This window comes from Peromyscus leucopus, unplaced genomic scaffold (genome assembly GCF_004664715.2).
Source record: "Peromyscus leucopus breed LL Stock unplaced genomic scaffold, UCI_PerLeu_2.1 scaffold_1374, whole genome shotgun sequence".
Lineage (NCBI taxonomy): Eukaryota > Metazoa > Chordata > Mammalia > Rodentia > Cricetidae > Peromyscus > Peromyscus leucopus.
In genome coordinates this window covers 520-14,223 of record NW_023504528.1, presented here as the reverse complement: position 1 = coordinate 14,223, position 13,704 = coordinate 520, and the positions used below count along the sequence as shown (strand labels likewise).

Below are 13,704 nucleotides of genomic sequence, written 5' to 3'. Positions count from 1 at the left end.
CACAAGTCAGAAGTAATCTCTGCATTGACAGGGGAGTTGAGAAGGATAAGAATGAAGGAAATGAATCCACAATTGTGAAGAAATAAAGTTGTAGTCAGAGGGGGACAAATGGTTTGTCTCTTGGGCGAGACTAAAATTGGCATCTGCACAGGACCCCAGACAATGTGCTGTACCACTTCAGTTTAGGCTATATTTGTAGAGTCAGATATCATGAAAATTATTTTTCAACAGTTTGTTCTAGCCTAGTTATTAAAACCCTTCTTCATGTTCTCCCTCACCTTGCAAGCTCTACAATGCCTTGTTTTTTATTTGGGAACTGTCCAAATTTTCTGCAGGAAATGAAGTGTTTATAGATTGAAAAAACAACACTTTGTTTTATATTCACTTTCCTTTTCTTGGAAATGAAGGGAATTCTGAAAAGCAACTAGATCAATGCTCCTCTGTGATTGGCCAACACACACTGAGACAGGAGTCAGAAGAGTGTAGAAGTTCTTCCAAACTAACATAAACTTGCTGCTCTCCACAGAGGGACCAAGGGTGGGTTCATATGAAGAGCCTGTAGCACAGTGAACAGTGGTTACTGTAGCTGAACTGCAGTGAGCCCATACACTGGACAGGGGATTTTTTGGTAAGTGGACAGGGCATTCATATTTAACCTCTGAGTCTCATCATCTTTTCTCTAAGGAACACATAGATAACAAGATATTTAGGAACATGCCTGAGAGTGGGGATCCTCAGTTTCAAAGCTAGGATGCTTTGATAGTTTCTGGATTGGGCAGGCTGTGGATGTTCTTTGCCAATCCTTCAAGCTGAGATAGACCTAAAGGAAATGATATGGGTATTGTTTTTGGTAAACATATCCACATATTGTGGTTTGCTTCTTATTAGTCTCACTATAATAGCTGTCAATGCAGGCTTCAGGTAATGGAATATCTCTGCAGTGTGCATGAGGTTGTTGTATCTCACTCTCATCTTGCTGTCTAGTTTGGGATTAATTATTTAATTCCTGCCTCCCAAGGCCTCTGGTCTGTGGAGAAGAGGTCTCTCTGCAGGCTACTTCTGCTGTAGCTGGCTGTGGAAACTTTGCCTGATGATTCTTGTTCACCATGCTTTTCTTTATTGTAAAGCATGAGGGCTAATGATGTGTTCTTATTCTGTAGGGTACATGAGCTGAGTCAGGATGTGGTGACAGCTGTCACTTAGGCAGGCTTCCTTTTGTAATGTTTGCTGTGTCACAGCCTTCTCATTCCCTGTGTTCACATTCAGTGGACAGACCTTGCAGACAACTGTCACACTGGAGTCTGCATCAAAAATCCAGGATGTAAAACTGAAAGAATTAGAGGGAAAAACTGAAAAGACAGAACAGCCTGGGTGCTTCAGGGACATTCTTTCTGTGCTCTGTGGGTGACTGTCCCCTTCAACAGGAAATCTAGTTGTGGTGTTCATTTAACCAGGCTTAGCATCCCCCTTTGGACATCCTCTTTACTCACCTCTTCCTGGCTCATGTGTGCAGTCGGTTTGAACAAAGTTCTGCAGCTCTGGTTTCCTGCACAGCAGTCCCCATTTTTCCTGTGGATTGGACAGGGGCTGCCTGTGCAGTAAGTCTGTATATGTATGTTTGTGCTCATACACAATATGATTCTAAGATATCTGGTTTGTATTAGACTGCTTTTGTGCTCTCTTCAGACTCTTGACACCAACTGCCTATCAATTTAGTAGGACTTCAATTTCCTACACATCAGTTAGAACTACAGAATAGTCACAAATGTTTGTAATAAAGTCCAGGTGCATTCCAATACTCCCCATCACTCCCTGATGATAAACCACCATATTCTAGTGTGTTCATGAAGAAGAACCGAGCAAGACAAAGGCACATTATGCTACCTGATTTTCATTATAATGTGGGAGGCTGACATCGAATGGACCCAGACAGATACACATTATGTGAAGGCAAGTGCTGTGAAGAAACTGAAATATAATGGAAGGATGGTGAATGATAAAGCCAGGTACAATTTTATATCCCAATGGGGGTGTCAGTGCTAAAGTCTACCTAATCAAAGCACAATCTAGAGAAAGGCAATTAAGTTAATATCTGTGTGACTGCTGGGAGAGAGAAAGAAGAAAAATATTCAGTCACTAAGTACAAAGTCCTAAGATGAGAAGACAGCCTGAGATAGCAGGGTGACTGGGATTCAGACCCCAGAGCCCCCAGAAGTAATAATTATATTCACAGTTATGTTGTACATCGCATGTGCACTGCATACCTAATGAACTTTCCCCGAGGGGAAAGGAATTCTTATGGTGCATCTCAGAGTTGAGTTGACATGATTTCAGTGTCCTTAGGATAACTCTGGGCCAATTTATCATCCATGTGGTTGCAAGAATAATCAGAGGAAATACAGTGATGTCAATGACATAATAGAAGCTGGAATTGAGAAAGCCTTGAAGAAGATATTGTAGGAGGAATGGTCAAGGGTGATTGGATTTGGAAACAGAGTTTAAGTCTGTGAATTGACGACATGAGTGAGACAGGAAGAGGAGGCTCCAGGCTGACAGTGGGTGTTTACTGTTTCCTTAACTGACAGTGACGTCCATTGTGCTGCCACAGGAGATCTTGTTCACATTTGTGGAGAATAAAGGGCAGCAATATGAGAACTGAGGTAATTAATTACCCATGAATCAAAGACAGGTCCTTAGGTCTGGCAGCAAGTGTATTTACCTGCTGAGCCATCTTGCTGAACTTGATATTTATTTATTTATTTATTTTTTTGAGACAGGGTGTCAAGTAGCCCAGGCTAGCCTCTAACTCACTATGTATCAAAGATGACCTGATCCTCTTACCTCTACTCCCTGAGTACCAGAATTTCAGAGAGCCGCAAACTCCTGTATTTGATGAGATGCTGGGGATTGAACTGAGGCCTTATTCATGCTGGGAAAGTTCTCTACCCCCTTCTCCAGTGCACAGTTAGAATTCCTTTATAAAATAAAATATTTAAAAGAAAACAGTGACTCTCAAAGATAACTTGAGGACCCTGAAGTACTGTATTGAATAACTGGGATTTAACATGGACTTTCCCACTCTGATTTTCCTCTCACCCCAAACATCTACAGCCCATTTCCAGTTCTCCCATCAGTCTGCTACAGTGGGGATAAGGACTAAAGAAAATGACAATGCCATAAAGTTGAGGAAACAGGATTAGAGTCAAAGGATCAAAAAGGGAGGTGTTAAAATTATACTGGAACTGGCAGTCACACAGGAATTATGCTTTGTGACTTCAACTGAAGATGTGCTTTGTGGAATCAGAGACTGTCTTAGTTAAAGCTGCTATTGTTATGATGAAATACTATGACCATCAGTAATTTGGAAAGAAAAGGGCTTGCTTGCCTTATATTTCCACATCACTGTTCATCATCAAAGAAGTCAGGACAGCTACTCAAACAGGGCAGGTATCAGGAGGCAGAAGCTGATGTAGATATCATAGAGAGATATTGCTTATTGGATTGCTAGCCTGCTTCCTCATATTGACCCTAGGACCACCAACCCAAGCATGGCACCACCCCCAATGGAGTGGCTTCTCCCCATCAATTACTAATTATCCTATAGGCTTGCTTGAAGCCCAATATTATGTAGGTATTTACTTAACTGAGGTTCCTTCCTTCAAATGACTTTATCTTGTGTCAAACTGACAAAAAAACTATATAGTACAGTTGACCCCTTGTCAACCTGACACACACACACATCACTGTTAAGCCATAGCCTTTCGTTTCTTGTTCATCTCCAATATCACAAATTAATATTGTGTTAGTTATGATTACTATTGCTTTGAAGTGACACCATGACCACAGCAACTCTTATAAGGAAACATTTATTTGGGGCTGGCTTACAATTTAGAGGTTTAGTCCATTATTGTCATGGCCGGAAGTCGGGTGGCATGCAGACAGACATGGCCTTGAGGAAGTAGCTGAGAGTTCTACCTCGGGATCCATAGGCAGAAGGAAGAGAAAGTGAACCACAGGGCCTCTCCTGAGAATATTAGATCCCAAATCCCACATCCTGTGACATACTTCCTCCAACAAGGCCACACCTCCTAATAGTGCCATTCCCTTAGGGCCTATGGGGGCCATTTTTATTTAAACCACTACAAATATCAGTATCACAATATAAAACATTTTACAACTCTTAAGGTCACACCTCTTTACAAATTCAAACACTTTAAAATTCAGCCTCATTAAAAAAAAAAAAGCCCTTAATGTCTCTTTTAAATCCAAATTCTTTTACTTCACAGTCCTCACCTGTGGTCTCCTGTAAAATCAAAAATAATTTAAATACTTTCTTACCACAAGAGGGAAGAGCAAAGGCACTATCACAATCATATCAAAGCAAAAATAAATTCGACTGTGTAATGAATTCACTATTCAATGTCTGGCATCCACTCGAAATCTTCAGGTTTCCTCCAAGAGATTGGGACACTTCTCTTGCTCTGACCTCTGCAGCAGTGATTTGGACTGTTTCCACTCTACTGCTGCAGCTGTCCTAGATGGTCATTCCATGGCACTGGCATCTCCAAAAATGATAAAGTCCCTTGATGCAATGCGGCTGCCACCAATAGCCACTCCTGGGCTCTCTTCATGGTGCCAACCAAGCCTCATTTTCTCACCTTGAACCCTTCAATCCTGGGGCTTCCATCAATACTGAGGCTGAACCTTCTCTAATGTCCTAAATCCTGGCCTCTCACAGTGCCAAGCCTCAGCTTCTTTCTATCACTCCTTCAGGTCTTCAAATCCACCTGAGAGACTCTTGTAGAATACTAAGTATGGCTGCCATGGTGAATAAAAGTTTTGGTGGCCTCGGAACACTGCTTCTGTACACTGACTCTGAGGAAACACTTCCCAAAAGAGTTTGTCTCAGGGATGTTGGTTTCTTCTTAATCACTGCTAATTTCTCCCCTCCAGTTGGCCAGCCTTTTGTTTCCCAGTAAAGCAAAGACTTTCTTCATTAACTCTGATCTCTTGTTATTTACAACCAACTCTTCAGCCCCAGGTAACCATCACCACAGATTTTCATTTTTAGTCTGTAAGTGACTCTCAAACTTCCCTCTGGAACTTCACAAGCCAGGCCTCCATTGAGTGCTTTACTCTCAACATTCTTATCTTCCAAGCTTCCACAGAAAAGGTCAAGTTTTGAACTCTTACTGTGTTTCTAGACCAAAGTTTCAAGGTCCTTTCACAATCCTCAAAACAACATGGTCAGATCTCTCACAATACCTCATGATTCTGTTACCAACTTGCCTTAAGGCTTCTATTTCTGTGATGAAACTCCATGAAAAAAAAAAAAACAGAAAAAAAACCAAACAACAACAACAAACAAAACAAGCTGCGAAGGAAGTCAGGACTGGAACTCAAACAGGGCAGCAACCTGGAAGCAGTTGCTAATGGCCATGGATGGGGTGCTGCTGACTGGCTTGCTTGAACTGTTTCCTTTTAGACCCCAAGACCACCATCCCAAGGATAGCATCACCCACAAGGGCCTGGGCCCTCTCCCATAAATCAATAATTGCACCTGAGTGACCACAAACCACATATTTTTTTCCTGTGGAAACAGAGGCATACTTTCCCCCAAACATAGTATTTTATAGGCTGTTTCAATTCAGCAGTTTCTTACTGTCAGGACAGGAAGGGATTAAGAGAAAGTAGCTGTGGCAAGGACCTTGGTCCTCAGTGAAAAAGTTGGCTCAGGAAGGAAGGGAGGGGAGTGCTGCATCTACAAGGGCAGCTTGTGGGCAGAGTGCCAGCCTGGCAGTCAGTATCCTGCAAAAAAGAGGGTCAGCTCCCCTGTCCTCAATAATTAACCCCAGGTTCTGGGTCTGGTGTTTGAAGTCCTGTACCAGTCTGTCTACCACTTACAAGCTGCCCCATCCAGGCCCCATCTACAGTGTCACAACAGGGCCTCAGCAGCTTAGCAACCACAGGAAGTTTCTTTTTGCTGGTCCTCCCTGGGAGTGTATCCTATTGGTCTGAAGCCTGGTCCCTGGCATACCATGCCTTATTGAGCAACCCTTTTCAGAAAATGATCCCCAAGTCACCAGCTTGGGTCTGAAAGTCCTTGAAATGGTCCAAGAAAATGCTCTGGGGGCATGGTGGTGTAGGAAGGTGTCAGTGGTGTTGGTGGTGGTGGAAGCCATTTGCCTCATCCCTTCTAGGAGAACAAGAGTAGTGTTCAGACAAAAACACAAGAGGGCAACAGAGCACATTGTACCAGTAGGGCCCATTAAACAGAAACCAGGAATGGACTTACAGCTTGTCTCACTGGGGGTGGAGTAGGGGTGGGGTGGGAGGGCAAGTTCTGTTTTTGTAACAGGAGCAACCTGGGTTTCCATTCAACCAAAGGAATCCTCTATCCGAATTTGACCAAAGGGACACAGTCTCTTCCAGATAGATCAGAGACATCTCTGGACCCATGTGTTGTGAGTACGAATAGTGCAACCAGGTAGCACTCAGGCCTCCAGATTCAGTTAGCTCAAGTTTCCCAAAAACATCAACAAATGGAACAAAACAATGAAAGCCGGAACAATGACCAACCAAGACAAAGAGTGCTCAATTACCAGCTTGGTTCAAACACTCAACATGTCAAGAGTCTTGGCGGGAATTCCTGGCCAATGCACCATATGTTCAGGTCCATAAGAAGTCCCATTAAAGACCACCAGTCACATATGCAATCACCAAGAGCAATTATTAAAATTACCAACATTTGTGTCTAACCACCTGCAAAAATGGCAAATTGTGACCTGGAGAGAAGCTTGAAGGCTCCTTTCAAGCACGGTTAAATAACTTCCAGAGAGGAGAGTTTAATCTGGGGGCTGATGGGTAGGTTTAAACAAAAAGTTTATAAGATTGGTAGGTATCTCTAGTGGTTAAAGACTTTCCAGAGGTGGGGTAGGGAAAGCTATCTTTTTCAAGCAGAAGGCTGTGGAGCACCTGCTGATTAGTTGCAGATGAGTTGTACTTTTCCTGGGAACTACATGCTAAGCTCTAGCCAGCTCCTCTAAACTGAACCTAAGGGCTGGTCCCTGGCAGGGCTGTTAGGAGAGCCTGTCATGGCCCTTGTCTGGTTCCAGGGCTGCTCATACAAAGTGTATGAAAATTGTTGTGTCTTAATCGTGTGACGTCCTAGTACTCTTTTCTTGCCTCTTTCTACCAGCTCAGCATATTTACTCTAAACTCGAGGGAAAGCTAGACTGGGGTGAACGACACCCCCTGTAGGATGCTTCTGCTACAACCTGCTGGGGAACAATTTTAGGATTGGTTTGTTTGGTTTTAAAACATTTTTATTTACTGTATGATAATTTTCATTCTTCTATGTTGCATTTATATCCTCTTCACCCACTATTCCTCTCTGTTTTCCCACTCATATTCTCTAAGGGATCCTTCCTCTTCCCAATGTTTGCCCCTATGTTTTCTTGTCTTTATGTTTTCAAATAGTCCACTAATTTTCCCAAGGGTCACTTTGTGTTGTGATGTGGGGCTATTTACTTGATCATGGGCGACTTTCTAGTGGTCACATGTTAAAGATCAGTGTCTCTCTCTCCCCCACCAGTTACTTATCTCGTCAGCTAAGCCCTCATGTGCCCCTGATTTCCTTCATGCTGAAATGTGGACAGGCTAGATCTGTGGAAGTCTCTGCAGGGAACACCAGGTGCTATGAATTCACACATGCAAATGCCATGTCATTGTCAGAAGTCATTATTTCAGGCCACTGCCCCTGCCCATCCCCTGGCTCTTCCAGGATGTTTCCTGAACCTTGTTAGGGTGGGGGGTTGATAAAGATGTCCCTGTTATATTTAGCAATGAGCACTCAACTGTCATGTATTCTCACCACTTTGACCAGTTATGAGACTGTGCATTCAGACACTACCCACTGCAGAAACAGAACAAATGGGAACTAAGCAGCAACACCACCAACAAATCTCTTGTCTGAGTAAGGTGTCACTAATTTCTGGTATAATCAGTAATATTGAGAAGGAAATGGGCCAACATGGCCATTTATCAAACAGCAACAGTAGAAACTGTGGGCATTTTTAATTAGGGAATCCTCTTTAGCTTCATGATTTTTATTGGAAACTTGTAGTTCTAATGAAGAAATATATCTATTTGTAATGATTGATATTTCATATCACTATAGTTTGTTGTATTCATACTCAGTGCAAGACATTTACCATGAAGTTTTATTGTTGCTTATTTTTTTCTTGTTTTTAGTAGTTCTTTGAGAATTTTTTACAATGTATTTTGTTTGTATTTTGATTATATTTATTTACTCATTCTCTGTGTACTCATGTACTGGGGCTAGCACATGTATGTAGAGGTCAAAAGACAAGTTCTGGAAGTCAGTTTTCTCCCACCACTATGTGAGTCTTGGGACTAGAACTCAGATCCTCTGGCTTAGTGACAAGTGGTCTCACCTGCTCAGGCATCTTGCTGGCCCAAGACAGTTTTACATTGTGCATAATTAGAACAAGGGATGAGGAACACAAGGATGGGAGGCTTTGTAAAAAGATTCCATGAACTTTTGTCTTGATAACTTTCACCAGGCTAAATCCAGTGGATCCAGGCCCATGTTTGTTCTGATAGACGTAACAACTTTCATTTTTATCGCGGTTCATCAGCTTTTGTGATTGGCCAAATTTATTACCAAATAGTTAATTTCAGTAGCTATCAGAAAAGGTTATTTCTGGCCTCCCCTCTTCTGTTAGGTTTGTGTGAGGCTGACAGAGTTGAACCTGGATGTCTGTCCAGCTTGGGAGAAGAGTAACAAGATTCAGAGGGGACCCTGGTATTTTAGTAGGAATTGCCTAGACAGGAGGCCAGGAGCTGAGCTGAACCCCCAACTCCCTGCGGGTCCAGCATTTTCCTGAGGATGGGGAGCAGGGTTTGGGTTTTGTGGCCTCTGTTCTTGGTTTTCAGTTTTGTTGCTGGCAGTGCTGGGACCCAGGGCCTGTCCCTGTCAGCAGTCAGACTGTCAGCCGGAAACAGAAATACTTACTGAAGGAAACATAAGGTTTAGAAAATTTTGCCAAAAAATGTACAAACCAATTTAGGTATTAAAATATCTAATCCCATAACATTATATACAAATGTGATGCCCACTAGCCATGAATTGCTGTTGGATACGTTTTTTTTGTAACTTAGCACAACCTTCATCTTATGGTTCTGATGAATGTTAGTTTCATTACAGTCTAGTTTTGTAAATGTTACCAAAGCAGATCAGTATCTTAAGAGAACCTCCTTGATATAAATAACACCATATTTTAGAACTGTATCAGTGTAGTGAACTTTGACCTTAGAAATTTTAATAACCTTTAGACATAGCTAACTCAGAGATACACATATACTTTTTTTATTCTACAGCCATTCTCTATCTTAAAACAAAACTAATTTAAAAATAATTTTCCTTCAACATTTTTAAAAACATATATTAGCATACTTATGACCTATATCAAGCCCATAGATATAACAGAGGGATCAATACAGATTGTCAAATCCACATTACTATTAACTATATCAACTCAGCCTACTGACTACTCTTTCTCCTGTCTCCTGCACATGTTGTCTGTGTTCATTTGAAATGCTGCAGGTGCCCTGCTTGGACCTTCTGTGTAGCAAGCATTGACAGGAATGGGTGATGTCCTAACAGTACTTTATCTGGCTTGGCTGTTGATTCAGTTGTTCAGGGACACGAAGTATCTTTAAAGGAAAGTGGTCTAGGACATATCTTTGTGGCACTGGTGACTGGACTGGCAGACACTACACCCCATATAAATATGCATTATACTTTGCAAAGTTTAGTCCCTTTTCACCTTAGAAAGAGGCTTGGACATTGTCCTTGAATCCAACTATTGCAAAAGTGTTATATAGTACACATCACGAAGGAGTCACCAATAAACACTTAAATGAAGAAACTTCAGTGAAAGAGCAAATTCAGAAAGTTGGATATGCCAAGCAGATAAATAGGGAACTGTACGACAACCAGAGACCAGAGAGTGTGAGGGGCCATTACCAGATCTAAGCAGATGGAATAATAAGAAGAAATACTTTCCTTCAAAGTACCAGAAGTACTAAACAGTTCAGAAAGGCCAAATAGTATTGATTACAAAGAATGATGGGTGCAGGCACAGTCAGACATACAGTCCAAGCAGGGCAAAAGCGAGGCCATGATCTCATACAGCTGAATGATACTGGAAGCTAGAAGGTGAGGGACCTCTGCTCATGTAGTCTACATAGCATGGGGGCACAGAGCAGGCTGAAAAGGTGAGATGATCTGTGAAGAGACAATGCAGAATAAACCATTAAAATCTCATGTGAAGGTCTCATTTACCTGCAGAAAGTATGACCCTATTGTGTCACTTACAGGTGAAATCTAGAGTAGCCAGATTCAAAGAGGTAGAAAACAGGGTGCTGAGAAGAGCTGTGGGGAGGGTGAAATAGAGCGATGTTAGTGAAAGGACACAAAATCCCAATTGTGTATATGAACACAGTAGGAGATGTAATGTATAATTTCAACCATTAAGGAGGGGATGTAGCAATATAATTGAAATTTACTAAAATGTAAATTTTCAATTTGATACACACCCTCCTGACTTTTCCTTCTTTCTTTCAGGGCCTTTATTTGCTCACAGTCATGGGTCAGCTGTTCTCTTCATCTAAGGATGAACACCACAAAGATTTGGATTCCACCTTTACCGAATATTTTAAGAAGTTTAAAACAGAAAACAAAATCATTCCTCAGGAAACCATAGCTTCAATTGAGTTAAGCCTGAAAAACAGAAACATTCAGGGAGCAAACACTTCAATCACTGATGCATTAAAAGAAATTGATAGTACCCCACTCAATGTTGCTGTGACCGGGGAGTCTGGAGCAGGGAAATCTGCTCTCATCAATTCCATGAGAGGGGTTGGACATGAAGACAAAGATGCAGCTGAAGTTGGAGTGGTGGAAACAATCATGAAGAGACATCCATACAAACACCCCATCATTCCCAATGTGGTTATTTGGGACCTGCCTGGGATTGGAACTACAAATTTCCCACCAAAAGATTACCTGGAGAAAATGAAATTCCATGAGTATGACTTCTTCATTATTGTTTCTGCCACACACTTTAAGAAAAATGATATAGACCTGGCCAAAGCAATCAGCATGGTGAAGAAGGATTTCTACTTTGTGAGAACCAAGGTGGACTCTGACTTAAACAATGAAAAGGAATTCAAACCACACACATTTAACAGAGAAACGGTCCTGCAGCAGATCCGAACCAGCTGTGTGAAAATCTTTCAGGAGAGTAACATTGATGAACCACCAATGTTCTTGATCTCTAACAGAAATTTGTCTGATTATGATTTCCCAATCCTGATGGACAAGGTTATGAGTGTTCTCCCTGTATACAAACGACACATTTTTATGCTCTCCTTGCCTAATATTACAGGTGCAGCCATTGAAAGGAAGCGACAATTCCTGATGCAGAGGATTTGGCTAGAAACCTTTACAACTGACCTCCTGAGTACCATTCCTTCACTGGCCCACCTCTTAATGGACAGTGATATGGAGAATCTTGAGAAAAGCCTGAACTTCTATCGAACTGTGTTTGGAGTGGATGATGCATCCTTGCAGAGTTTGGCTAAGGACTGGGGAATGTCAGTGGATCAGCTCAAGGCAAAGATGAAATCTCCTAATGTGTTTGAGACTACAAAAGAAGAAACAATACAAGAACGGCTTTCAAGATACTATGAGGAGTTCTGTTTGGCTCATGGCCATTTGTTTAATAAGAATGTTTATGTTAAGGAATTATATTACCTAAAATTATGTTTTGTTGACATGGTGACAGATGATGCTAATGTTCTTCTCAAAGAGATATGTTCAAGAAACAACTTGGTTTCTGATTAGGCTGAAATCCTGTAGCTGTCAAAAATCAGAATCAATTACAGAAACACAGGACACTGATATTGCAAAACAACATATTGTGTTTATTCACGCCATCCAGTCTTTATCCACATTAGTGGTCATATATCTACATTAGCTGTAGCAAGGGGATCAGATATGTGTAAATACGCTGAAAGCTTAAAACTATCTACTCACTTTGAATAAACCCTCAGATGGAGCAATTGCACTTTTATTTGAATTATTTTAATATAAAGCAGCATCCATTTTTAGGTTTAACCTTGTAATGGTTAGTGTTGTGGACTGACTCTAGAATCACCTGGGAGAAGAAGCCCTGCCAATTGTGAGTGGCACCATTTCTTGCTGTTAATCTCTGACTGTGGATGAGGAGATAGAGGATAAGCAGCAGCATGCTTTCATTCATCCATTGCTCTCTGCTTTTTCACTGTGGGTGGAGTGGCACTAGCTGCCTCCAGCTGCTGCTGTGACTTCTTGGTAATGATGGCCTCTGTAACCTTGAATTTGATACTTGTGTCCTCTCTTGATAGTAGCCCCAAGGAGAAACCATAACTGGGCTGGAGAGGGAGAGATGGCTCAGTAGATAAAACATTTGCCTTGCAAGCCTGAGGACCTGAGTTCAGAACCCTAGAGCCCCCATAGAGCCAGCTAAGCATCTGTAGTCCACACACTCCTGTGTGAGATATGAGGCAGAGATAGAGAATCCTAGAAGCTCTGGGGCCAGCTCAAACTTCTACATGTAGCAGTGAATAAGAGACACTGACACAAGGAAGTAGAAAGTAAAAGCCAACACTCAGGGTTGTCCTTTGACCTCTGCATACACACCATGTCATGTTTATGCCTATAACCACCTATATAAATGCACAAAACCAAAAAGCTTATTTGTTGAAAAAGTAGGAATGTTTGGGGCAGTAGCAAAATGGTATAGTAATTGTCTCACATGCATGAGACCTCAGGTTCAATCTCTAGCATTCCTGAGAAAGGGTAAAAGCAGGAGTGGAGAGGTGGCTCCGAGGTTAAGAACACTGCCTGTTCTTGCAGAGGACCCAGGTTCAATTCCCACATAATAGGACCCACATAATAACTACAGCAGACTATATGTCCTGTTCCAGGGGATCTGATACCCTAACCTAAACAGGGACCAGTCACAGATGTGTTAAAAGATATACATGTAAGGCAAACTTACATAAAATAAAAGTAAGTAAAGAAAAAAATTGAATATATATGTTTAAATAAAGAGCTAACATGTGGGCAAGAGAAACAATAACCATAGAGATTCCAATAGCCTTAATAATACCTAAGATTACTAAGAATCCTATTTAATCAGAATTCTTGAGAAAACATTAATGAAGCTCTCTAATTATGTGTCAGAACCAGTGAAGATGAATAGATTCATCTACTTTATAGATTTTAAATGCTGTGATTACTAAATTATGTTTTACTCCATATCAATAAAACCATTTAATAAATTCTTTTGTAAAAATATAGACACTTGTTGTTACTTGATATTCCCATGAACCCATAATAGCTCCACAATGACTGTCCTTAGAATTACTATTTTTCGATGATTATCTCATTGCCCATTCCCTGACGGACACTTTATCTTCCATGAAATAAAATACAAACAAGCAGTACATTTTTTATTAAGACTGAAAGAGAGACACAGAGGAAAGGGAAAAATTATTCATGGTGAGAAGTGGATTCTTAAAGTTTGGGCTGCAATAATCCTATAGACTATGTGGGTTAACAATAGAATTTTG

At 41.2% G+C, this 13,704-nt stretch overlaps 1 protein-coding gene across 1 annotated transcript; it reads left to right on the top strand.

The window, feature by feature from the left end:
• Window positions 1-524: 524 nt before the first annotated feature.
• On the top strand, window positions 525-13,429 carry LOC114688415 (interferon-inducible GTPase 1-like). The gene is made up of 2 exons (XM_028863000.2): window positions 525-628; window positions 10,652-13,429. Exon 2 carries the CDS (start codon window positions 10,673-10,675, stop codon window positions 11,930-11,932), a length of 1,260 nt encoding a protein of 419 aa, XP_028718833.1. The 5' UTR covers window positions 525-628; window positions 10,652-10,672; the 3' UTR covers window positions 11,933-13,429.
• Window positions 13,430-13,704: the final 275 nt, after the last annotated feature.